Source organism: Rissa tridactyla, chromosome 4, assembly GCF_028500815.1.
Source record: "Rissa tridactyla isolate bRisTri1 chromosome 4, bRisTri1.patW.cur.20221130, whole genome shotgun sequence".
Lineage (NCBI taxonomy): Eukaryota > Metazoa > Chordata > Aves > Charadriiformes > Laridae > Rissa > Rissa tridactyla.
The window spans coordinates 42,465,600-42,493,562 of NC_071469.1; the positions used below are offsets into that span (position 1 = coordinate 42,465,600).

Genomic DNA, 27,963 nt, shown 5'->3' on the forward strand with positions numbered 1-27,963 from the left:
CCAGATCAAAGATTTTTGACCTATAGAAACAAGCGAAACTTAAACATTACCCAGATATCCCCACCACCAAAATGATGCTGGCACTGCAAGATGCAGATCTCATTGTCTCTTCTTCCTGATTCTGAAAATGATCAAAAAGGAGTGCAGACCGAAGTCCTCTAAAGTTTGAATTCTCTCTGCAGGATTGTGTGCCTTGCTGTGGTATCTCCCGATGGACAGGATTGGTCTAATGACTGACCTGAAGGGTGCTTGTTCCTTAGCTACCAATGGATCAGGATTGGGTTTCATCTCTTTAGTGAAAGCAGCTCAAAAGAGCTTGTTTCATACAGATTAATGCAACGGGGATGTCCGGTTAAAATAAGTCATGGTCAGTTCAAAAAAAACTTGTTACAGCTAATAATCTCATCTCCCATTTTTCCCCTTGCCTCAAAACATGTCTGTATCTTGCCGCCTCTTCCCAGCATTGTCTCTTGGTTGGGTGGCTCTTATCACACCTGCAGTCTTTCTAGGGCTGAGAGGTAGCCATTGCTGCATGGTTTTTGAGAGTGCGGATCCACGTCCTTTGGAGAGAAAAGAGTGAGGAAAAATACTAGTTTTCTGAGAACAGTGAACCAGGTGCATAATATAGGATGAGGTACGTTTGGAGAGGAGAGCCTGAGATTAGAGACCTTTGCCTGTGATTACCTTCTTAACTCTCCCTCTGGAACGATTTGATTCCTTATCACTCTGGTGAGTTTTGCAATGAGCAACTAAAGGTGCAGTTTTGTGTTACAGCTGGCCTGATTTAACAGCATTTCATCACTAAAAGGAGAAGACTATTCCTCCCCCTTTCTTGTACCAGTTCTCTTGTTTTCTGAAAACTTGATAAGCCAGTTCAGTTCACTAACCAAGCAGAAATCTTGCCATCGCAATAAATTTGCTTGTCATTGCTTGGTTATTTCTCTGCAGTTTTAGTGGGTCAAATCAGCTTTCCTTGCAGTCAGAGAAGTGTCAAAGCCTAGTTTCAGGTAAGAAATGTGAAAGAACAGCAGAAGAGGAAGGAGGTGTGAGTAACAGCGATTTATTAGTTTGGCTTATCCTTAAGGGAAACCAACTGTCATGCTACTACAGTGCCAGTCACCATTATATCTCCTTTTCTTTCTAGTCGTAATTAAGATGAAATAGAGAAAATTGGCATAACCTAGTCCTAAGGGTATTGGTGAGGGGTAACCAGATATAAAAGTGTCAGTATGTGTGTGGAGTGGGTTTGGAGGGAGAGAAGAAGCTGTGATTATTTTTATTTTTCCTTAAGCCCTAAAACTGGATTTTAAATTCGCTGTGCTTGTGTTCAGTCCAGCAAGCGAGAGCTGGGGTGTTGTTCCTACCAGAGGTTTTTGTCTGAAAAGAGGTATACTTCAGAAACCTCATCAGATGTGCCCAGACCCCACAGTTCTACAAGTACCAAACACATTTTGTTGGCCATCCGGCGTATCGTGAGACTAATGTGAGCAAACGTGAGACTAATCTGAAGGAGATGGGATAGTGATAAAACTTAAAGCAGCATTATAGGGAAAAAAAAAATCAAGGCAGGCAGTTGTAAATGAAAGTTTTTATAACATGAAGCAAGTAATGATGCAGAAACTGCCTTATTTGAAGAGGAGGTTGAATCTTTGTGATGTTATGAATGGAATAGAAAGTAATGAAAGACAGTTTCAGTGGGATCAGCTAGTCAAGTCAGCAGGCCTCAGGTAGTTTTATAGTCTTAAAATTATGAAGCAGAGAATTCTGATTCAGCAACAATAACTTTTAAAGATCTCAAACGAGGAAAATCTCATAGAATTGGAGAACTACTGAAGTAATTCTAAAGCTTGTGAAGAATAAAAAGCGATGACCCATAGAATTGTAATCCTTTAGTTTGTTTTCATTCTGACTTGAAATAAGAAGGCAGGTAATTTGGGACTATATCAATAAAGAACAGCCAGTTAAAAAACATTAATGATGCCAGTCAGCATGATTTAATGAAAAGTAGGTCTCCTCACAAAAAAAAGCCACACTATTAATCTTTCTTGTCTTAGAAAAAGAAGGAAAAAAGAATAAAAGTCATTGTATTGATATAGTTCTTTTTAATTTCTCCAGGGTAATTTGGTGAGATGCTGATGGTGACTTGACTGAAATCTTTAATTATATGGAATTAAAAATCTGTTTCCATCAGCTTGTCTAAGTGCTGCTTAAAAAAGGGAGCGTATCACTCTGGAGGAGCAGTTGATTCTCTGTCCCCCCAGTTGTGTCTGAGAATTGCAGTTCTCATGGAAAGAACCCAGAGCATCCGTTTAGCTATGGTCATCAGCAGGCAGTAGTCGCTAACATCGTTACAATTTAGGAGAAATTTGAGTTACTGGCTTAGAATGAAAGACTTGACTGAGAAGTTAATAGTTTCCTGAGCTGGTTTTATAACAAATGAGCTGTAGGTCAGCTTTTCCTTAACAGTTGGCAGCCAATAAAAAAACCCTTTGCTCTTATGCTTTAAGTTGCTGCATATTCTATACCCAAATCACTACCTTTCAAGTATGTGGCTAGACTTACAGAAAACTTACAGTTAGCAGTCTGGTCATGAGCAACAGTCTGAAGACATTATAGGACTAATGTGTAAAAATGCTGCTGTCTTGCTTCCGGAGAACTGCTGGGTAGAGTTTTCCAGCGCTGTAAATGCTGCGGTAGGATTAGAGGAAAATGCTTGATGCAGAGTTTCATTCTGAAGCTAAATGGGATTTTTACTTCTAGTCTGATTACACAAAATACATCAATTGAACATGATATCCAAAGGTAAATATCATAAAAACATAAAAAAAACCCTCCTCGCTCAAAATCAAGTGCATTTTCTTGGATTTCCTTTGCAAGGGAAACTTGTAAATATCTGCCAGGAAAATGAGTATTATCACTTAAATTCTTTCACTGGAAGTGTCTTTTGAATTATATGATAACTATTTAACTATTTTTAAAAGAATGTATAATCTGTTTTAATGACCAGGTGCAAGGAATTAATTATTTCCTTTTGGCATGGATTTACAAATTAATTTCTGGCTGTTGCTATTTGTCTCCTGAATGTCTTTTAATTAAATAATTTTTCAACAGTAGTTTAAATGAAATACTGTCAAGCTTGAGAAGTGCTCATTTCAATGAGGTTCTGTGTGGGGTGGAGGAAAAAGCTGTCTTCTGTGCTATTCATGTTTGGAATAAAATTAGTGAATTATAGTTGTGAAGTAGCCCTTGTTTTTACAATAGAACTCTGAATTAACTACCTTTAGGTTGGATAATAAGCTTTGTGCACTTAAATCCTGCTACTGCTTTTCCTACTACAGGAAAGAGAAAATGATTGGAGGCAAGGAAAATCAGGTGGAGATGCAAGAAACTCTGTACCACAGGGAAAAATAGTCAGATAGGAGGGTATATACTGTAGGTTGCAGAATGAATACAGAGGTGGGGTAGAGGAGGAGAAAGAGAATAAAGGCGAAGGTGAAGAATGGATGACCCTGTAGTAAATGTGAATAGAGAAGAGGACAATGTGAATAGAAGAGAGGACTGAGGAGATGTACAGGAGAGCTAGAAAGACAACTGCCCAGTGTAGAGTGAAGGGAGAGAGGATAAAAGACACTTCCTAATAGCACAGAAGTGTAAAATTTCACACTTCTTAGTGCGTTTTTCAAAATGAGTAGGAGCTAGATAAAAAACTTAATCAAATGATACAGAATTGTATGTGTATTTTCATGCAGCTTCAAATGATCCTCTTAACTATCTTTCCTAATTTTTTTTCCAGATGTAGAATAATTTATCCTCAGAAAAATCCCCGTCTGAATTGCCGGCTAGACTGGTTACAAGATACACACATTTTATCATTTGTGCAGTTTTCAGTACAGAAAACTAATGTAATTTTTGGACCCTCTTAGTATGTATTACCAGCGTATTTTCTTTCTTTAAAAGTTACATCAATGTTTTTAAGTCACGAAGCAGTTTAGTGTGGAGATGGCCAAGCTATCTCAGGTTGTGGAAGCTGCTTAATGTGCTCATAGAAAATTGATCTCACATTCTCAGTGATTGTGCATCTGCATTGACCATCTCTGCATAAACTGTTTGGTGAGCTATAAGCGTCCTGAAAATAGCAAGTTACTTAATGGAGGGAGAAGAAAAGCTAGGGTGCTAATGGTTTGGGGTTTTAAACAACAGAAGATCTCTGTGGCTTTTACAGGGCTCGTATCAGTGGAGTAGTATAAAGATTTAATTAGGCTTACGTGGATGGTCTAACTTGTTCATAATTTCCCCACTCATGACTAACCAGTCACCCAAAACTTACGCCAATATTTACAGGACATTCCACAAGATGTTAAAAGAATTTTGAATCTTAATTGCCTCTGTGCAGAGTATTGGCTTTTGGTGACTCATGGAGGAATTTGGTAGAAGGCAAGCTGTATAAAGCTGTGAGCATGTTCCTTTTATGTCTTGTATGCTCTGAAATATTAAGTGGAAAACTTTGAGGAAAGGGTAATGAAATACCAGATACTGGGGAATAAAATAGAGCCCCCAAGGGCTTAAAGGGGTGGACAGCTGTGTGAAAGCAAAGGTGTGATTCTAGGGCACAAGTGAGCTCACAAGGAGAGAGCACCTACTTTAAAAGCATTTAGTGTGTTGCAGGAAAGTATAGCAAGAACCAGTAAGTATAATTTTAAAAAGAAATAGCAGAAAAAAATAGCACTCAAATTTTTAACACTGCAAGTGATTATTCATTGGGAAAAATGACTGCCGTTGCTTTGGATGGCGTGTATTTCAATATCTATTTTTAGTATCTTTAAAGATGCAGTTCTTGATGATGATGATAATAAAATATTTCACTTTTTATCTCTATAGCTCATATTAGACTGCTCTTAAAGTTCTTGTTTTAAAGTTCTGATTTTAAGAATAACAAGTAATCAGAATACAGTTGTTCAGGCAGTATGGTTATGTTTCCTTTCAGGGCAGTTACATCTTTTTTTCATTCCACTGAATTTCACATTTCTTCTTTGAATTGTTGAATTTTCAGATAGCTCTAACTTTCTATTTTTGTGCATGTATAAATTCATATATGCAGATATGTAGCATATGGAAAGTGATGACATAGGACTTATTTTTCTTGTACAATGCTCGAATTCTGTTTTTCAACAGTTGCTCTTAAATTTTACTATCAGGTATTGTATGTTTGAATTCAGTTGTTGTCACTTGAGATACGTGCAACATATCCATTAGCAACTAAAGGAGGGCTAAGGAGAATCTCCATCCTGTATTGGATGTTGGGGGGAAGCATAGTGACCAAGGATGAGGAAAAGGCTGAGGTACTTAGTGCTGCCTTTGCCTCAGTCTTTAATAGTAAGATCGGGTATTCTCCCATTACCCAGCATCCTGAGCTGGGAGACAGGGAGCAGAATGAAGCCCCCATAATCCAAGGGGAAACGATTAAGGAAATGACCTGTTACACACACAAGTCTCTGGGGCCAGATGGGATCCAACCAAGGGTACTGAGGGATCTGGCGGAAGTGCTCACCGAGCCACTTTCTGTCATTTATCAGCAGGTCCTGGCTAACTGAGGAGGCCCCAGTTGACTGGAAGTTAGCAAATGTGATGACTATCTACAAGAAGGGCAGGAAGGAGGATTGGGGAACTACAGGCCTGTCAGTTTGACCTCGGCACTGGGGAAGGTTCTGGAGCAGATCATCTGAGTACCATCATGTATAGGACAGCCAGGTGACCAGGCCCAGTCAGCATGGGTTTATGAAAGGCAGGTCCTGCTTGACTAACCTGATGTCCTTCTGTAACAAGGCAACCCACGTAGTGGATGAGGGAAAGACTGTGGATGTTGTCTACCTAGACTTTAGGAAAGCCTTTGACACCATTTCCCACAACATTCTCCTGGAGAAAACTGGCTGCTTATGTCTTGGATGGATGTGTTCTTTGCTGGGTAAAAAAAAATAAAAAATGGCTGGATGGCTGGGCCCAAAGAGTTGTGGTGAATGGAGTTAAATCCAGTTGGCGGTCAGTCATAAGTGATGTTCCCCGGGGCTCAGTACTGGGGCCTGTTCTGTTTAATATCTTTATCAATTTTATCAATGACCTGGACGAGGTGATCGAGTGCACCCTCAGTAAGTTTGCAGGTGACACCACAGTGGGCAGGAGTGTTGATCTGCTTGAGGGTAGGATGGCTCTGCAGCGGGATCTGGGCAGGGTGGATCGATGGGCCAAGGCCAGTGGTATGAGGTTCAACAAGGCCAAGTGCTGGGTCCTATACTTGGATCATCACAAACCCGTGCAATGCTACAGGCTTTGGAAAGTGTGTCTGGAAAGCTGCTTGGTGCAGAAGGACCTGGGGGATATCGGTCAACAGCTGGCCGAATATGAGCCAGCAGCATGCCCAGATGGCCAAGAAATCCAATAGCATCCTGGCTTGTACTAGAAATAGTGTGGCCAGCAACACTCGGGAGTGATTGTACTGCCCTGCTCAGCACTGGTGAAGCTGCGCCTTGAGTACTGTGTTCAGTTTTGGGCCCCTCACTACAGGGGTGACACTGAGGTACTGGAGCATGTTTGGAGAAGGGCAACAAAGCTGGTGAGGAGTCTAGAGAAAAAGTCCTATGAGAAGCAGCTGAGAGAACTGGGGCTGTTTAGCCTGGAGAAAAGGAGGCTGAGGGGAGACTTTGTCGCTTTCTACAACTACCTGAAAGGAGGTTGTAGTGAGGTGGGGGTTGGTCTCTTCTGCCAAGTAACAGGCAATAGGACAAGAAGAAATGGCCTCAAGTTGTGCCAGGGAAGATTTAGATTGGATATTAGGAAAAATTTCTTCACTGAAAGGGTTGTGAAGCATTGGAACAGGCTGCCCAGGGAAGTGGTTGAGTCACCATCCCTGGAGGTATTTAAAAAACTAGTAGATGTGGCACTTAAGAACATGGTTTAGTGGTGGACTTGGCAGTGCTAGGTTAACAGCTGGACTCGATGATCTTAAGGGTCTTTTCCAATCTAAACAATTCAATGATCCTAACTTTGTTTATATGTTGATGCATTCATGGTAACATACCTCTGTCATCAGTCAAGATAGTTCATAATACTCAGAAGGCTCAACAGAAGAGCCTTCAACACCAATCTCTTAAATCGTTAAGCTTTAATTTTTATAAATGCACTCTTCTAATATTTTTTTCATGTAAAGCTTGGCTTTACATGTGTATAGCTAAACAGATATAAAAATGTATCTCAAATAATCTACTGTTGCGCTAGTGAGCAATTTCTCCAGCCCTGTATTCTCCTCTCTGCCATCTTCCCAATGAGGCTAGTTTTAGACTCAACTCTTAGCACTTTAAATTTAATCCTATGGTTCTTCAGCGCTTCACTGTTAAATATTTATGCTAGTCCCTATGTTTCTTGTGCTTTATTCTGTTTTTCTTTGGTACTATGCTTTGATTTTTTTTTTTTTATTATGAACAAGTCTGTAACTTCTTTTTCAGCTTCGTCAGTTTTTCCCCTTTTATAATTGGGTAACTTGTTTGACTGTGTTTTGCTTTTTCCGTATAAAAATAAATTACATCCTTTGCTAAGTACAATTGTTTGCCATTCCCATTTTAACTTAAGAGTGTTGAGTTTCCCACTTCGGTGCATTTGGCTTCCTTGTTTTTATTTCTAAGGGGGGGAAATTCATTGTACTCAATGTGAATGAAACAGATTTTGATATACAAGCCAATGTAAGAGGTGTATCCTGGTTTAGGTCTGTTTAAGCAGAGATGAAATGTTGGATTTCAGCCTTCTTGTATGAACAGAGCTCATTAGAAAGCTGAAGCACGAGAATGAAATCCTGGTACCACTGAAGACATGCTCTTACTGACCCTAGTTACGCGGGCAGTTTGTTTCCAATATAACAACTAAGCATGAAAATACAGTTGAAGTGTAAAAGCTAAGATGGAGTTTTATCTCTTATTTCTGTGTTCTTTATTATTTTTTTTTTTTGTATGCAAGAACACTGGAACTATTTTGGGGCAGATGAGAACCTGGGTCCAGTAGCTGTGAGTATAAGAAGAGAGAAGCCAGAGGAAATCAAAGAAAATGGACCTCAATACAACTACCGGATCATATTCAGAACCAGTGAGGTAAGCAGTTCAGGAATGATAGTAAAAAAAGCTAGAAGTCAGCAGGCAAAACCTGGTGGTATGTGTGGGTTTGTGTGCTTTTCAGCATTAATAATAGATTTCTGTCTCCTCTACTACTCATAATCCAGGAATCTCCTGACAGAGTTATGCTGCATGTTTATATTACACAGAATACAAGTAAGCTTATCAGTGAGTGAGTTATTCCGTAACATCCAATACAGAGGAAACTGTGAAGGTTGTTTTGGTTAAAGCTTGAGAAACTTACAGGAGCTCTATTAGCTACAAGCAAACAAAGAGGAGGAAAACTACCTTCTCCACTCTTTTATGTGACAGTAGGTAGACCTGGGAAGCATGCTTTTATTACTTGGAAATGCTCTGCTAGAAATACTGTTGCTAATCTTTTCCAGGTATTAGTTTCCTCTAAAACTTAAATCTGTTAAATCATTTGAAATATTCTGACTACTCTTAGCTATCAGAGTGAGTGACATATTGCGTATCAGTGTGTTTCATGCAACATAAGTTACTTAATGTCCTCAGTCTTTATTGAGAATTAGAAAAACAGGACGTTTTGCTCCACTACTATTGCTAAGCAACCCTTTCTCAGTGCATAATTCAATATATAAGCTAGTTTTGTTTTGTATGCTTAGCTTATGACATTAAGAGGCTCTGTGCTGGAAGATGCTATCCCTTCAACTGCAAAGCATTGCACAGCCAGGGGACTTCCCCTAAAAGAAGTGCTGGAATATGTGGTTCCTGAGCTGAATATCCATTGCCTAAGGCTGGCCTTCAACACGCCGAAAGTCACAGAACAGCTTATGAAGCTGGATGAACAAGGGGTAAGTGCAGAGTTACAGAACAAGACAGATTGCCGTAAACTGTCAGATTATTGCCATAAACTGCAAAATTGCCTTTTAGTTTTAAGTGATTAGAGGCAGTCAATTAAAATGCCTCATTTAAACTAAAGCTTGTCATCTGTAGGGAGAGTTGTTGCATGTCTTTCCCCCAGGTTTTGCAGAATATTTGGTATATACATTTGGTATGTATGCAATCAAGTTAATTGGTCTAAGTAGTCTGAAGTTTTAGATTAATATTACGGCAATTGTCCATTCTGATTTACTTTAAAAGAGACTAAGTGATTGTTTTTCAAAGAGAGTTGGGGAGGAGTGAGTTCTGTTCTGGTTGTTTTATTGCTATTATAATGAGACTAGAAATCTCCCATGTTACTATATGTTTTGTTGTAATATTGTATTGGCACAACCATTGCTAGGGTACTGCCTGTCTTTTTTTTCTTTCTTTTTTTTTTTCTCCTTCCCCTGAAACCAAGCTACATCGCAAAATATTCTACGCCACTTCTTCATGCGAGCAGTTTTCAATTAGGTAATAGTCCCCTGGTGTCTTAAAGATGGAACCGAGGCTCTTTAGCTGTATAGCTTAGACTTAGCAAAATATGAAAGACCATGAGTAAAGTGATAAAAAACTTTGACAGTGACATTTAACAGCTCTGAGTACTGAGACTCTCTTTCTCCTGGTCCTTTTTGCTTCTCGTGATCAGACTTTCCTGCATGGAATTAGTATCTATGTTATTATTTCTTCTTGCTGTCAATCTGACATTGCCATCATAAAATTAAAAAAGGTCTAATCATCATCTGCCTCACAAGGGAGAGCATGTAGCTATTCTGAACAGATTTATAAGTGATTATTATGAAGATTTTGTCAGCCTCCTTGTGGTTTGGTTGTTAAAATGGACAAGATAGAGAATCCCCAAATAAATACCTACCAGAAGCAAAACTTGAGCAAAACGCCTTTTCCTCTAGTTAGTTTCAAACCTCATCTATTTCACTAAGAACAAGATACAAGAGGATGAGGAAATGGGTAGCTGTGGCTATCACAGAGCATCCATGCTAACCGGGAATTGGTTATCTGTGGTCAGCCCAAGGTAGGTGCAGCCCAGTGTTGTCACCGACCACGACCAACGGTGGTGCCTGGCTAAGGGTATGAGAACAGGAGGAACATGGAGGGATGCTTTACTAGCTCCTGATAGCTTGTAGGCTTTTATAGGGCTCTCTATCCTACCCCTCTGCTTTACCAGCTTGATGAGTACTAGTTTAGTTAGTTGTCATGCAGAAGTTGTTCTGTACTTCTGGTCATGCTTTTGCCTTTCTCTGGAGCTTTCCAGTTCCCCTCCTCCTCTCCCACATCTATTTCAAAACAGTGCAGCTTTGAAAATGGGGAAAAAATTTGGTTTGCTATGCTTTCTTATGCTTTCTTCTCTCTAATATTAACTGATACTTTTATTTCATTATGGCTACTACTGAACACTGAAAGTATCTTTTCATGAGCGCTTAAGATCTTGTTCCTTATGGGTGTCAGAACTTGTTGCTGTGGATACAAAGTTGGGTATCTTTGTACCACATAGATCACTTCAAGCTTTACTTGAATAGAGGTTCATCTGCCCAGTTATCCACCATCATAAATTCCTTTGGTAGCTCTCATAGCCAGTTGTCAACTCCAGTACTGTAGAGTAATAATTAGGTAACGTTAGCAAATTAGTTACCTTACTATTCATTTCATCTATCAGATTGCTAAAGCGTGTGTCAAATACTGTATATCCAAGTTCACGTTCCTGCCTTACTGTACTGATCATTTTCTTCAGCTCCTTTTTGGTTTTTAGCAAGTTACGCGTCTAAGTGAGCTCCTTTTCTGTACCCTGGCTATTCAGGGTTTTTAAGACTTTCTGAAGAGGAAACTTTGTTAAATGTCTCTTGGAAATTCAAGTATACTCTGTATCAGCTGTATCTCCTGCATGTGCTTATTGGCTCCCACAGAGAACAACACTGCGATGAGCCTGCAGACAACAAGGTTGAGGAAGGGAGGTTTACCACATAGCCTGCTAAAAGAAGGACGGAATTTTTAGATGCTTATGCTTCTTACTATAACTATTCTCTTTCACGTGATGAGATCCTAGTAAGTTGGAGGCCTGAGTGTTTTCCTTAGATGATTAGAGCAGTGATTCCAAATATGCACATATTCAGTATTTATGATTTGGTATCTGAGCCTAAACCTAATCTACCCTTCATCCAGAATCAACTTTATCAGGCACTTGAAGACTCAAGGATATCTTTCGGTCTCTTTCCAAAGTTGGAATTTAATTTAATATGGCTCCATAACTGAGCCTTTGGATTCAAGGATCGGTACTTTCCAGATATGCCCATTGAGAGTCTGCAAGTCCAATAGTGCTGATGGGAAGACTTTCACAAACAAACAAAAAAAAAATCTAGCAAAAAGTTCTAATTAAAGAAATAAATTCCAAAATTATTTCCAGTAAATACCTAATTTGAAAAGTAATTTAGTGTAACTTGCTTCAGAAGTCAGTTATGTCTAAAAAAGTGTGAGATTAAATTATGTTTATTTCATATCCTGTATGTCATTAAGCTCCCACAGCATAGTGTATAGTATGATTTTCTGTTACTACTTGAACTTTTGAAAATCATTAAGGACAAGTGATAGTTAAAATTGTATTATCTACATCAAGGTATTTTCTGGTTTTGTGTGGTAATGAAACAGTTTGACACTTCTAACAGAAAAAGATAAGCACACTCTGTACTAATTAGAAGCTGCATTTTTTTATCAATTCCAAGCTAACAGAAAAATTTGGGTAACAGCTGCTCCACTAATTAGGTATACAGAATGTTTATCACTTCTTGCTGAGTGTCGCACTGTTTGATTACTGCACAAACAGGTGCCTGTTTGATATAGCAAACAAGATGTTTTGTAAATTTAAGAGTTAAGATTATAAAGTGACCTTAGCCTGACTTAGCAGTTAAATTTCACCCAGTAACCCCTTCAGTGAGCAAATTTGCGTGCACCAGTTTTGATTAAGATAGGCTCTCTTTTTATATATTTTGAGTGAGGTTTTAAAGCAGTTGGTTGTTTTCATATTTAAGAATTTGCAGTTCTTTATTTGAATTTATCTGCTTTCGACTTCCAGACTTCTGATATCTTTCTCTGTTACATCTTAAGAGTCATTATGGTGTGAGATTTTTTCCAGCAAAGGTTTTTGTATGCAGCAATTAAATCATCTGTTGGTCTTGTTTATGATAAACTAAACAGATTGCACTTTTCAAGTCTTTCACTGCAACATATTTTCTCTGAATTTCTTATCACTAATATGGCTGAGTTCTGTCTCTTGAACTTTTTCAATATCTGAATATGACATCTAGTGTCAGAATGGGAATATTTTTCTTGCCCCAATTTTGTACTGGTGTTGTATGTCAGGCTGCATGATCCTTACTTCCCCTTGGATTGCTAGAGTCACGGGAACATCTGCTGTTCTGTACATATGGCCCACATTGCTTGTCATCTAGCTGTTCTTTTATTGGCTTTATTAAAATGCATTCATCTGAATGGTTCTGTGTTAAAAAGCAATCCAATCATTCCGTAGGGCTGCACTAGCTTCCTGGCTAATTACCATCTACTAATCTTTGCCTTGAATGCAGAGTTCATGGTAACTTACTTTAGGTTTACTTCCAAATATGATTTAAAAATTTGAATATCAGGGCAATTACTGATTTATTCCAGAAGAAGTTTATCTTTATGGCAATTCCTTATTCACAGAAATACTGCAAAACGTCAGTCAGTTTTTAATATAATTCCGTATTTATAATATGAACTTGCTGACTGGTTAAATCCAAGATGTGCTTTCTGCTGTCTTTCACTGAGTGCTAGACAAATACTTGGAGTGCACTTTTCCCACATATAAATATGTAAATACTTTAAGATTATTAAAATGAAGCTGCTACTTTAGGAGTTTTACCACAGCAGAATTCATCCTTCAACTCCTTTTTTAGCTTTTACTTGGAGTTAATACACTTTTAAGGACCGTAGATTTATCAGAAGCAGGTGTAGTAATGGGGACTGCATGCCTTTCTTCCCTCAGATCCGCTTTTTTTGATTCAGGAACACCAGCTTGTGTTGTCCTTATGAAACTTTTTTTTTTGAAGTTCAGCAAATCTAAGAACACAGCTAGAAGGCATATCATGCTCTTTCTGTAGCCCTTATTTAGTTTCTTAGGCTGACATTTTTGAAGCAATAAGGGACAGCTGTTTGGTTGCTCGTGGATGCTGCAGATCCCATTTATGTTTATGCCCTTAAAAATACTTCCCCCACTCGAAGCTTAAATTGTGTAGGCATGCTCAGTGAGAATGTTTTTCTTTGTCCCAACTTAAGTTAAATTACTAGAAACTACTGTAATTAGCAGTGCAGCTAAAGCATTGTGGTCCCATGAAACATTTCGCTGGGAGTGGAAAGAGAGCATATCTGAGAAGTAAATGTTGCCTGAATGGTCCAAGAAGGGACCTGCTACTGATGATATGGGAAGTGATGGCAGTTGTTCTGGCAGAAGCAGCAGCAGTGCTACCTCTTGCCACCCGTCCTCGCGCCCCTCCTCTCTCCTCCCTTCCCACGTGTCACCAGTAGCTGGTCCAGGTTCTCTGTAGAGCACATAGCCTGTTGGCCAAGTTTGGCTTCTGTGAGGCAATCAGCTTGCAGTGAGTGGGATCATGTAGTTTGCTAGCTAAGCAGAGATCGTAAAAATGTACCTGCAAATCCCATGTAGCTCCTGTGATTCCAGAAAAAATTTAAATCTTAATTAAACAGTTATCATGCAGAATATATCACCACAAAAAAAAAAAAGCATGTGCCATCCATCTGTGTCGGGATTGTTTTGAGCATTGTGTACACTGACGGTTGTTTTGAACTTTGGTTTTTTTTTTTTAGTGAATAGGGAGTTGAAATAAATAATCATAATAATAAAATTGTAACATTAATTTGCATGTGCTTGGTATTTGTTTTAACAATAAATGTCTTTGCTTCAAGTCTTAATATCTTGGTGCTCAAATTATGCAGTGTTCATTCTTCAAGGTGAATATTTTTGGTTGGGTCTGTAGTGCTGAAAGAGCATATTTCCTTTATAGTTACACAGAAAGCATTTAAAATAGTTAACAATGAGAGAAAAGGAAATAGAAACATGACTTCAAGGCAAAAAATTGATAATTTTTTTTAATCAGTATTATTCCTTTCAGTTGCAATTTTGGAAGTTGGCCTGTGAATGTTTCTTTTTGATAAGAAATATATTGAGATGAGGACAGTCTGGGAGAGTTTGGGTTGTTCAGCCTGGAGAAGAGAAGGCTCTGGGGAGACCTTATAGCAGCCTTTCAGTACTTAAGGGGGGCCTACAGGAAAGATGGGGAGGGAACTCTTTATGAGGGAGTGTAGCGATAGGATTGAGGGGTAACAGTTTTAAACTGAAAGAGGGAAGATTTAGGTTAGATATTAGGAAGAAATTCTTTACTGTGAGGGCGGTGAGGCACTGGCACAGGTTGCCCAGGGAAGTTGTAGATGCCCCATCCCTGGAAGTGTTCAAGGCCAGGCTGGATGGGGCTTTGAGCAGCCTGGTCTAGTGGGAGGTGTGCCTGCCCATGGCAGGGGGGTTGGAACTAGACGATCTTTAAGGTTCCTTCCAACCCAAACCATTCTGTGATTCTACGCTGTAGATACGATATTTTATCATAAGAAATTTGGACGTATTTAGAAGATGCAAGTCAGGTAGTTGTGTCAGATGATAAAATGGGGGACGTTCTGGAGGGTAAAAAAGACACAACCTAGAACTGTGAATCATTACATGTGCTTAACTTCTTCAGTGTGAGTAATCAAGCCAGGTTGATCTTTACCCTTCTTTTTTCCCTCTTTATTTTCCTACTACTAATACTTTATCCCTTGCGTCACTGATCCTTGGTAGTAAAAGAAAAATACAGTAAAGCTGCAAAAATACAGTAAAGTTCCAAAAGTGGTCCTAGTGACAGAGTAGGACCACTTTTAAGGGCTTTTATATTATCTCACTGTAAATATAATAAGTTGAAGTTAATGCATTTCAGTTTAATTAAGTGTGTCATTCCAGCAACTTTCAAAACTTTTTGTGTCACAGCCTGTGACAGAAGCTTTGAGAGCAAATCAGAGTATATTCAGATCACTCTGTTTCCAGTGCCTTTGCAAATAACTGTTTTCACTTCCCGATAAACTGTAGCTCAAACTTGTACATCTCATGCCAGTTTTGATAGATTTTCTTGTGATTTTGCTTTGTCGGATCTGCTTGATATTTATTTAAAATGGAGCCTCTGCAGAAATTCATGCATGGGAGGGAAGATTATTTACCCTGCAATAAGTATGCATTTTTACTAGATGAATTACATGCATAAACTCCAAGGCTCTCCTTTGCACTCTGACAGTCAGAGTTCCTGCCTATGAAATTGGTTTTGGAGATGGCAGTAAATGGCTGCTTTCTTCCCTTCTGTAACTTCTGCCGTCTAGACATAAAGGGCACAGATGTGGTCCTTTTGTGTGTGCATCAATTTGGAATTGGCGCGAATAGTTTGCTCTGAAGAATCACAATTATGGTTGTGTAAAAAATTACTTTATTGAAATCTACAGTTTCTGCTGTTTTAGGAACGTCAAACACCAAATTAGAGGAAAAATGAAACCAAAAAGCACAAATATGTTTGAAAGTCTATGGTGGTATATAGTATCTTCAAAGTATTCCCAGGTTTTGTCAATTTAGCTGTTTTCTTCGTTTACTGCATTTTTAAGTCAGAGAAGGCCAACTGAATGCCATGGACTCTTCCAACATTGCTAACAGATGAATGCACTGATAGGTGAATAATTTTTATCTTCTTTTTGAAGTGAGGGAATGTTAGTTTTGTCACTTACTATGGAAATGAGCACATGCTGTGCCCTATCCTTCTGCATGGAAGGTTTAGTATAGGATAGTAACCATGGAACCAGCCTGAGAGTTGAGTTCCTGATGTTTCTCAGCCAACACTTGTCACGTGGCTCAGTGTAAGACGTTCATCATTTGCCTGCTGCAGTGTTGTCCTCCTGAAAATAAGGCACACTAATGTTTGTTTCAATTCAGGAAGCATTTTGACATCTTCAGATTAAATATGCCATCATCGAGGCAATTACGGTGTAAAACAATGAGAGTATTTGGAACTAGACTAACATTTTAAATTAGACTGGTAATTAGGTGGGGTTTTTGCTTTGTGAATTATGGGTTTAATAAAAACTCTGAAGTGAATTCAATAAATAAGTTGCTGCATCACTTGGTGTACATATAACATTTTCATCTTTTTCCCTTTGCAGTTAAGTTACCAGCTTAAGGTGGGTATCATGTACTGCAAAGCTGGGCAAAGCACAGAAGAGGAAATGTATAATAATGAATCAGCAGGTCCAGCCTTTGAGGAGTTTCTTCAGCTCTTGGGAGAACGGGTTCGACTCAAGGGATTTGAAAAGTATCGTGCTCAGCTGGATACAAAGAGTAAGGCTTTTTCATTTGTTTTCCCATAAGTGAACAAAATGCATCATATGGTTGCTAACTGACATTTTGTAGAGAGGTCTTAAAAATCACCACTTTGCTATAGGAAGGCAGTTGCTCAATATTGGAAGTGAAAGCAGAGCAAGTATGTAATTTGACCCATACCCATTTGGTCTTTCAACCCTGATACTTACTGAATTTTTGTACTAATTTGTTAGGAAATTATCACCAAAGCTGCAATAAGAAACCAGTAACTATGGAATCATTATCAGCATTGCAAATCCATCATGAGGGTGTTGTTTAATGAGAGTAATCAATGCAGTTGGTATGCCATAATTTTTTTTAATGATATGCTGATAGGCAGCCTCAAGAAAAGTTTTGAGAACCCATCTATGTAACTCCACCTTGACAAGTTGATCAGTTGCTTTTCTGCTGTATCTCTTGCACGTAGTTTTTCTTCTAGGCAGTTTTGTCTTACTCCTGCTATCAAATGTATTCCTCCCTCGGTGATTTTTCTTTTGAGTTATGGAAATTAAACTGGTTTTGGCAGCTATATTATCAGCTTTAACAGTAAAACATATTGCAAAAAAAATCCAGTGGAAAAGATGATCTTGGATGACAGTATCTATAAAAGAAATTCCCTACTTTTGGACTCAAGCTTGTGAAATACCTGTTTGTCAGCTAGTGCATGCTATATTCAATTTGTAAATCTGTTTAAAAATACTCAGAGGAAAATTTTGGCCTTTTCTTTGAGTATTGGAACTAACCAATTCCTATGGAAATCTTTTGTTATTTTGCCCACTTGCAGCGAAGGAAATTAAATAAGGAGTCGATTCATGAAAGCTGAAAAGCATTCATCTGCTTCAGTGCAGCAAAAACTGTGCTCTTGTCATGAATCTCCTATCACAAGTACAGTAACTTGCTGTGCTTTAGTGCTCTGCCATTCTGCCTTGTGTCCTGATTCTCACAGGGATCACGTTGCCATCTCCTCAGGCTGTCTTGATCAGCCTAATCATGACTCCTTAGAGGGTCATAAAACTTCCTGTGGTTTTAAACCTAAATGAATACCTATTTCACACACATTTACCATTGAGACAGCTTTCTTTTAGTTGCAATACTTATATTCTCTCTGTTGTGGTTATTCCCTTGAGTGCATGCACACACAGCAGTTGTGTCTCCTCTGATGTTACCCTTAATAAGCCAAGTCTCTCTTATTGGTATGGGAGACGTGGATTTCTCTGCTCCCGCTCTCCCCCCGCAGTATTACCTGGTAACCTTCCTATGCACTCGTCCGAGTTTGAATTCAGTCTCCTTAATTTTAGTAGCTAGGATTATATACATGATTCCAGATGAGATGCAGGCAGTTTCTTGCTGTAGCATTTCCTTGCCTGTACTGGAATTACACAAATTGTCAGGCTGGGTTTTCCTTTTCTGCAGCTCCAAAGCATTATTTTATCAGTTGTAAAAATAAGCTAGGTCAAAAATCAAATGTGTATGGAAAACAGATAAAGTATTTGTTATTTCATAGCCTCTGGTTTTATATTTTGACCTCCTGTTTACTTTCAGTAGTTAAAGTAAAATCCTCTGTTCCCTTTCTTCTGGTTTAGGTATTTAAGACATCTGAAAAAAAAACCTCTTTTGGTGTCAGTCCACACACGCTGGTTTCTAGTACATGTAAATGCTGTATGATTAAGAGTTGACTCATCTGCTCAGATATGCCGATGAAAGCTGTAACTGTGTCTTAAGCTCATTTGAAATTTTCTTTTAAAGAGCAGAATTTTCCAGTAATGTTTGAGTTCCTTCTTGTTGCTTCTGACTGAGGGAGAGAATTTTGTCAGGTTTTGATTTTATGTACTATCAATGTAGCAGCTTTTGAATGGACACGTATGTAAATTTTTAATTGCCTGAATCTCTCTTGGTTTTAAGAGTTGTCTTCTGGTAATGAAGGTTTTCTACTCCATGTTGAGAGCTGATGTGTCTTTCACATTGCCCAGTAGACCTACCAGCTCCATTCTGTATTTAAAAATACAAAAAATAGAGAAGCTTTACAAGAGGAAGGGGGAATGCTCTGAGTGGAAACTGCTTCTTTCACAAAGGGTTTCCTACATTTTCTTTCATTCAAGGTTTACAGTCTCACATGCCTGGGACCTCATCAGTTGGAACTGTTTAGGAACTCCTACATTGTCTGAAGTTTTTTGGGTTATGTTGTCTGCAGGCTCACTGAGGAAACACGTGGCTACACAGCATAAATGAGTTCTTTAACAAGCAGGTTTTGACAGCAGCAAATGTGAACAATGGCAACAAACTTTTATAATATAGCTTGATGGTGCTATGTTTTCCTTTCTGCCAGTACGCAAAGCACAGACTGGAAGTGGTGGAAGAGAACGTGTTGTTTTGGGGGTACAACACTAAGCTCTTTGGATAGCTACATTCAGAAACCCTTATTGCATATTCTGCATAGGAAATGGCAAAAAAAAAAAAAAAAGCCACCTTGAGGTGGGCAAAATGCCAGACCAGAGATGGCTGCAAGGGCTGCATCTTTGTTATGGGGAATATGTGAACGGTAGAATACAGACAGGTGGTACATCTTCAATAGCTACCCGAAGTAATCAGTCAGTCCTTTCTGCCTTGGCCCTAACACAAAAAGGCCTGCAAAGGGAGGAGGTTGTGGTTTTTACCATGAATTAGGTTTATAGGGTTTTGTTGAAACAGCTAGGTCTACAGCTAGGAAGTGAGCTTCTCCCTTTTCCAGCTCTCTGCTCTTCTGTTGCTAGAGGTCACTGTCATGAAATAGTTCGTGTGGTCTCATTACTTGGGAAATTTTCCTGCATAAAAATTCTGTTTAATGTCAGTACAGTTGATTGCAAAGATGCTCTTAAAAACAAATGTCTATTCATTAACTTGCAAGAAAGGTCAGAGCTATGTAGGCTATTTTGCTCGTTCCTGTACCTTTGGCAATACTTTGCAACTTATGAAAAGCAGATGCGTGATGTAACACACGATGGAAGATTTTCTCAGTGTGGAGGAAAGCTGATTTGTGTATGTACTCTGGAAATTTTCACAAGATGTTCTTAATTTATGCAAAGTTAGAAAAGTAAAGTTACTCTAGCAAAATGCAGTTTCAGAACAGTTGTTGTTCTTAGAAATTTTTAGAATTAGGGGCCTAATTGGTAAGTATCCGTAACAGAGCCAGTTTTTAAAAAGAGGAATCTCATGCATCCTATTAACTGAAAGCCTATTTAAGTATATTGGATCCTTCAAGGGCTTTAGCTTTGGATCTTTGCCAGCGCCACTGTGGAAAAGAGCTGCTACTTTTAAAGTTTGTTTGTGTATTTCTAGAATTACCAGAGGGGAAGCAGTCTATCTCCTGGCAGCCTGCAGACTTTGGATAGGAAACAGACCTTGAAAATGTCATCTATCCTACGGTTGCTAGGAAGTTTATGGGCATCACTTTAAAGTAATAAACATCACAGTAATCTTTCAAATTATAACTTCAGTCATTTTACTTTATTTTCTAATTGTAATGCATGCTCTATTTCTCTCTCCCTCATTTAGTCTTGTTTCTCAATATTTTAGATTGGTAAATGGGATCAGCTGGGTAATGCTAGGCCTGGTAACCTGGCACGTGTGTCCACAGAGTGGTTGGCGCAGGAAATGAAGGAGATTGATTAATGGGAGTTGTAGGAGTTTATGAACTATCTATTTGATGAGATTATAAACTTAGCTAATAATGGTAGGTTTCTGTATTAGATGTTTATACTGCATGACATTTGGTTAAGACATGCAAAGAACATAAAAACAGCACAGAAGATATATAGATTAAAAATTTAGGGAATTAATGGACTTCAAATTGACTTTTCATTTAGGGGTTTTCAGTAAACCCCAACGTTTCTAATGAAATAATACAGATCGATTACCTTCTTAACTTGTACTATTTAACATCTTTTCAACTACGTGGAAGCTGCTGGGTCTCAAACACTTGGCAGGGACACCAGTGGCCAAAGAAGGTCAGAGGTTCCTTGATTGCTTAAGAAGCAGAAATAAAGGATTCTGTCCTTAGGAAATAGTGTCGTAAAAGAACTTGGGTACTACAGAAGTTGAACATGAGTGCTTGGCGTAATCCGTGTGTATAACAGAAAGGAGAGCAGGTTTGACAGGTGCTGAATTTGGGCCAATAACTAGGAGAAACTAGAAATAAGGCAGGGCATTTTAACAGCCAAGGTAGATGGGAACAACATTAAGCTCTGAAACAACTTCTTCTCGTGCCTTTAATTGCGAGCACTGCTGCAATTTTTAGCAATGGCTGTTCCTTCTCCTGCCTCATTAGTATTGTTTATTTTATCATTTATTTCTTCCCCTTTGAAACAGTGAGTTAGATTTTCTACTCGTACTGCTTTTTATACAGTTTTCTAGTGCAGAGGTTTTAAAAGCTGCCATAGAAGCAGGCTGACACTGAAGTCCTGTGGCTTCAGTGAGGTCAATTTATCAGCAGTACGCTGTTGGCGTTGGTCACAGTTTTGAGTGCTGTTGGTGTTGGAAAAAACACTTAAATGGGAGTCTGTTAAGACAGGCCTTGTGAAGATAACTGAGAAACATTGGAAGGAGAGAAGAATAAGGTGGATTTTTAAAGGTGAATAAGGATGGAAGGAAAAGAAGATCAGACAAGTCCTCAGCAAAGTAACAAAGTCCAGTAATGGGACAAGACTGAGAAGGCAGCATCCATAGGTATGCCATAAGCTGATGGGGGGAGGCGGGGATGTCTTCAGTGTGAAAAGGTGCTAATGAATTTGTAGCTCCCTCAGGCCTCCATTAAATACAAGCAAGTCAAAGTAGATTGCAGTGCTAGTTTACAGTTCTGACCTTGAAATGATGGATACTACTCCAGTGCACAGTCTTGGCTTTTACTGCAATGGCAGTGATTTGATTTAAAGCAAACACCTGTAATTATTGTGTTGTACTTCAGAAAAAGTATTCTGGACTTGTAAGAACAAAGAAATCTGAATGATGAGAAAGATACGCACTCCGTAATGGTTACAGGCTTCTCTTTGTAGTTGAATTTGAATAACAGGTATTTAACCTGTGAAGTACTTGTAAATAGTTGGAACCATTAAATGTGTCACTTGGATTGTAGCCTTATTACTTAGTCTGCAGAACCAGTGCTGTTCTGAGAAAGAGCTCTTTCTGCCTGAAATGAAGTCTGTCCAGGAAAGCTGAAAGTTTGGCTTAAATGCATAGGTGTTGTTTTGGCATATTATTTGTCAGAATTGCTTTATTCTTTTCCTCTTCCCCCCCAACCCCATTTGGCCCCCTTCCCCTCTTTTGGGGCCTTCCTTCCCCTGTCTGTCTTCTTACCCACTTCCCTTTATTTTTTGCACCTGCTCCCCCTTTCCAGTTCTTTGTAATATTTTTGTATGCTCTATTGATGAAAGATGATGTACAAATTACCATATTTAGTTAGACCCAAAAAAGCCAGTTTGTTGATGTTTAGGGGACTTCCAGGTGCATCTGCCTCCTTCAGTGTGCGTTGGAATGATCAGACAGACAGTAGAGTGCAAGATGAAATTATTCCCTTTCAGCTGTCGCGCTGTTGTAATTAGCTTTAAAAGGAAAATATTTAGTAGTTAGCTAGTTTTTCATAAGGGCAATGTCGAGTGCTAGAAAAGAGAGCCCAGTCTCCTTGAAACATTAACTGAATTTTTTTTTTTCTTACAAAACTCTAGGAATCTCCCTGCCCCCCACCTTATTCCCATTCTGTTTTATATAGATGATTTGGAAATGCAAAATCTCTATTCAGCTGTAATGTAGGAAACTTTCCATTTCATTTTGTGGATGGTGTTGTGGTTTTTCATTTACAGCAAAGCTACCTCAATTCAATGATTCTGAATTTGACAGAAAATGAAAACTTCTTGTCAAAGCTAATACCCAAAATCTGAGTAAATAAATTGTGTGTTTATGTTATTGTAAATGCCTCATGAATCTCTAAGCTATTATCTCCTTAGTAACAGGATCTCTCTGCTAATAAAAAATGCCAAGGTGTAGTATTTAACAGCTTTTTAAAATATATTGCTATAAATAGCTGGATTATATAATATAGTAGCATGTTTATATAACTTCAAATAACCAGGATGCTTTTTTCCATATATAAATTTTGTTATTTTTAAAATTCTGTTTGAAACCGGGCTTTTTGCACTGTGGACAGCAGTTATATTTAATAGAATATATTCGCTATTTCAGCTTTAAATGCATTACTACTTAAATTAATGGAACATTTTTCAAGGTCTCTTTTTTTTTTTTTGAGAGAGAGAGAAAAAAAGTAAAAACAGAAGTTCCCAATTTGTCTGTAATCAAGTGTTGTCTTCATCCAACACTTTAATAATATCCCCTCTTCTTTTTTTCTTTCTAAACTTCATAATCCTAGTTTTTATCATTTTCTCTCCACATGGAAGTCTCTCCATCCACGTATAATTATTTTTGTGGCCTGTTTCTGGATCCCTTCTCTTTCTTCTATAACTTTTAAAATAGGGTGGCCAGAACCCAAAACAGGTGAGAGTACCTTTGATTAATATACTAGCATCATAATGTCATTGTTGTGGGCTTTTTCCATCCTCAGCTGTAAGCATGCCACCATCCTCTTCGGGTTTTTGACTGCACCTATCCATAAAGCACCTGTTTAAGTGAAGGTTTTATCTGACTTTGTTACAGTTAATTTAGAGTCCTGATATTTATGTTTAAAAGAAGCTATTCTGTTCTTTCATATATATTGTGGGTTATGTGTCCATTGATACTTAATTATGCATGGTATTCATTTGCAGTATCTGCCTTCCTTCCTTTCTGAAGTCCTTTTCACATTCCTTCCGGTTCAGTTTCATTCCGGTTAGCCTGAGATATTGGGTGGTGTCTGAAAATTACTTCAGACTTTGTTACCACTTTTCATGCTTAAATAGGCTTTCTTCAGGGTTTTCTGGTATAAATTCCCTATTCCTAACAAGTTCGTCATTGGGAAAAGTACGCAAAATTATATATGCCATCTATATATGTTGTTTGCTTTGGCAGGTGAATGAACTCCAGGTAAGTTTTTACTTGCTGACATTTCAGCTAGGATCAAGGATGAGTAGGAATTCTTGTCTTGCCTGATGATTTTCTTTGATAATAACGAAAATTTGTTTTAAAACTTTTATTTTCAACGATGCTTTTGTTTTTTCTTTTTTTTTTAACTGAAGCTGATTCAACGGGTACTCACTCTCTGTACACAACGTACAAGGACTATGAAATTATGTTCCACGTTTCCACTATGTTGCCATATACTCCAAACAACAAGCAACAGGTAAGGTGGACCATGCCTACTTAAAATTAATTTTTCCTCCATCTCAAAAATAGCTGAACTTTTAAAAATGTAGGACAACTTTTATTTGTTACTAGTGAAGAAATAATTAAATAGAAGACAGTCCTATGGAGAAAAATCTGCCTGTGATGTACCTACAATGATCTGATTTGCTCATCTTCCTGACACAGAGAGGGCTAGTTTCTCTTTTGATACTTCTGATTTTTAAAGTGTTTAATGTGAATACTGTGCAATAATGTCAGTAATACGTCTGTGTTACATAAATAGGAGTTCATGTCTTATGTCAACAGGATCATAGTGCGTTTGATGTGATTTTTCAACCTTCTGCAGCAAAATCTGTTGCACTTTAAGGATTAAATTCAGCCTGAAATTTATTAGGTGAATAACTGACATTCCGGTACTTGTCATATAAATCTTCAACTGATTCAGTTTCCAGCTTGAAGGATTTGGAATAAAAAAAATGAACAAGAGTAATTTATAATAATGACAAATAAATAACTGAAAATTGTGAAAAGGCTGTGTTTTAACCTATGAATCTCTTTTTCTGTTAAAGCTTCTGAGAAAACGGCATATTGGAAATGATATTGTGACAATAGTTTTCCAGGAGCCTGGAGCACAACCATTCAGCCCAAAGAACATTCGATCCCACTTCCAGCACGTCTTTGTCATTGTAAGAGTGCATGGTCCCTGTACTGACAGCGTTTGTTACAGGTAGCTATCCCTAGTTTCACTGAAAACATGGAGTTTGAGTGCAAAGGGAGGTGTCATTCTTCTTTTAAATTCTCAGTAGGGAAACATAACGAAAGATAGGTGTCGAGGAGATTTTGGGTCATGTGAATTCAGAAACCTTTTTAAAAAGTAGACGCATATGAGTATGTAAAAGAAACACACCCAATGAGGAAATTAGTCCTGGCAGTATGTGTGTCCACACACACACGTATATGTACATATAGAATCAAGCATTTGGGAGTGGTTTTAAAATGCCATTTTCATTTCCTTTCTATTCTCTTCATTAAGAGTATGCTAGAAGAATATTTCTAATTTGATTCTTAATAATTCACTCTTTTTTTTTTTTTGCATCTGGGCTTATATTCCATTTTTGAAATTAAGACAGTAAAAAAGTATGACTAACCTTTCAGAGAGAAGCTAAGATCTAGGAAATATTTTGCCTTCATTTCATATCTCATTTCATTCCAACAAAGAAATTCCAGAGCATTATGCAACAAAAAAACCAACTTGGTGTGACCTTAAAGTCAATATGATTAAAATAGAAAATGGTAATGGATAGTAACTATAATAAAGAATTGCAAGATGAGATTCCTATTTAACATATTTTTAAAACCAAATTGAAAGCATATAGAAATAAAGTTTTTGAGTTACCCTTCTTTTTATGATCAGTAAAACTTCTTACCTTTGTTATGTCCTGAACTCTTACTGTATTTTTATTTTTAGATATTGACTGATATCAGCAATCTTTTCTAAAGCTTCTTTATTTAAAATATGAGGTGTCAGAGTAATTGATTTAGAGTATTTATCTTGAAAATGAGGTAGCCTTAGAATTTACTTGTCTTTACTGAAAGACAAACGTTCACCTAAGTGTTTCATTCAGTCAAGTGCTTATTTAGAGGAAGAGCTGAGACTGCACTGTCTGAGGTGGTATATTCAAGTTTTTCAAGTAAGTATAGTTTAAAGGCTTTCTGCTCACCTTAAGTTTTTGGTAAAGCTCACGTGGCACTTCTGGAACTGATGCTGAACTTTGTACGTGCATTAAACTCTCCTGGAGCAGACATGTTCATGTTGATGCCCATTTTAAGGCAGCTTATTGACAAATTCCACTGCTGCGTAATTTTTGTAGACGTAGCCTGTTCTTAAATTTTAGACTCTTACTCTGTATGGAAACTGATTTTGAAGTAAAGGGAAAGTAGGAAATACATCCACAAGGGCTACAGATGCATTTTCCATTTGTCTTGGGTATTACAAACACAGATAAAGATCTGCTTGTGGTTATTATTTTAAATAATACGACTGCATATTTTCCATTTCTTCCTTTTAAAAGGCATGGGAAAGATTTATACTTGCTATACTGTAATAAATTTAAATATCTCAGGATTCTATTTTGGACCTTCAGCCTACTGAATTGCTTTCATTTTTCAAGTCTTCACAACCACAAGGGCTGGAACCTTACTGGTTGCTATTAGTGAATAAAATTTCAGAATTTTAGCTTTAGCGATGCTATAGGCTTAAACTTTAAGGGGAGGGTGAGCGGGTATGAGAAAAACCTGTGAGTGTCGGTGTTCATTTTGATACAGGAGACCGCCAGAGCATTGTATGTTCTGTATACTGTCTTTAAGATTAAAATCCTTTCTTTTCTTATCCTCTCAGTGCAAACACTTGATTTAAATTTATAGAATTCCATTATGAAAAGTTTTTCTAGGAAACTTTTCAAAGTAAATTTGACCTCTTTTTGCTGAATTATTTGGAACACTTTCATAGATTCATAATTCTAGACAAAACAGGAAGCCGTATAGCATAAAAATGTACTGGAATTTATATTAAAAACTACATAAAAGGAATAAAATCAAGCACTGTCTTGGCCAGTGATTCTCCCTCTCAACTAAGATAAACAATATTTCAAAAGCCTGGCTTCTCTGTCAGCATCATTCACTTTTTAAAACTTCTCCTGCATATGTTAAAGATTAAATTCTTATGCCTGTGATTCATGATATTGAAAACCTAATCAAACAAAATGTCACTGGTAGTTTTTCATTACATCCAGTAATTGTGTTTAACGCTGAGGCTTCTGTCTCTTAACAATAGACCCTTTAGGGCCACTGAAGATGATCAGGAGTCAGATGGTTGCATCATGAGCACCCCCTGTTGTATACTTTTCGATATATTTGAAGCAAATATAACAGTTGATGACATCTTTCAGTATTAGTTGCCAGAAAACATAATTAGAAAAACCAAAACCAACAAAACCAAACAAATAAAACACCCCACCACCCAAAAACAGAAAATAGGGTTAAAGATTGTGTAACTTAATTTTTATTTTTGGTGTTTCTGTGTGCCCCCCACACCCCCAAAATGAACCCTTTACTAGTATTTCTGCAATCTCAGTTGTTGATTTTTGGGTGCGTTTCTCTGATTATGTTTAAGGATTCAGATAAGTTAGAACAAAGTGTGAAAATAATACCCACCAGTCTTTCAAATGAAACACCACATACATTTCTAGTGTGCTCAAGTTCCATCCTGTTTTTCTTTATGAAACTCCATTACCGTGATATTTTGGCCAAAAATAGTTAATGCTTTTTCAGATTCAGTTATAGCTACGTAGCAAATCATATTCAAACTGTTGGAGCGTTTCTTGTCTCAAAATTGTTGAGCATTTCTTGTCTCAAAATTGTTGAAGTACAGCGGTCAGTCTCTTCTTAGGATGGACTGCTAAGTGAATGATACTGGACTGGAATGGCAAATCTTCAGTGATGCCAAACAACTCTCATCCGCTCTGTATCAAAAGAGAATTGACCAGGGAGAATAGTTAACCTCATCGGCATTGCCTAAGGCAGTCTTTTTGTCAGTCCATCACTTTGTACAGGAAGTAAAAGGAAGAGTTGAAAAAGGAAGCATCTATTAATAATATATGTCTCCAAACTTCTAAGAAATTTCTTAGTTCAAGTGTTTTTGGAGTCTGCTTGTATCACTAGCTTGCCATATCAGCTACTGCAGTTTTCAGTCCAGAAATTTAAAACATGATTAGTAGTGTCATGTATATATGCATTCAGTCACCAGAAGATGATTCTCTCGGTGAAACTGGCATTGTGAGACGACTTTATTGCCTTTATCTTTTTAATGCTTCCATTTTATCTATATTTCTGGTATTGATTTTTACACTTACATTGCTTTCAGATGAGCCTTTCAGCTTTAGGTAGCTAAATTATAAGATAGCCTTTGTAATAGTATGTATTAGAAATTTTCTGTTTGTAGTGAAAACAAAATTCAGAACTGCCATACGTGAGTGATTAGTTTATCAAAAGAGCACAATTTTGCACTTGAAGTTCTCTTTAAGCTGTGGTACTGTGAATGGCTCAGAAATGCCTAGATGCAAAAATAAGTGGTAAGGGGGG

At 37.8% G+C, this 27,963-nt stretch overlaps 1 protein-coding gene across 18 annotated transcripts in view; it reads left to right on the plus strand.

The window, feature by feature from the left end:
- Window positions 1-27,963, plus strand: part of SIPA1L1 (signal induced proliferation associated 1 like 1) — a 219,345-nt gene that overhangs the window by 144,398 nt on the left and 46,984 nt on the right. For all 18 annotated transcript variants that reach the window (XM_054197962.1, XM_054197973.1, XM_054197972.1 and 15 more), the window contains 5 exons: window positions 8,002-8,132; window positions 8,780-8,968; window positions 16,326-16,500; window positions 23,718-23,821; window positions 24,393-24,550. In XM_054197962.1, coding sequence (XP_054053937.1) covers window positions 8,002-8,132; window positions 8,780-8,968; window positions 16,326-16,500; window positions 23,718-23,821; window positions 24,393-24,550 — 757 coding nt within the window. The remainder of the gene's footprint in view (window positions 1-8,001; window positions 8,133-8,779; window positions 8,969-16,325; window positions 16,501-23,717; window positions 23,822-24,392; window positions 24,551-27,963) is intronic.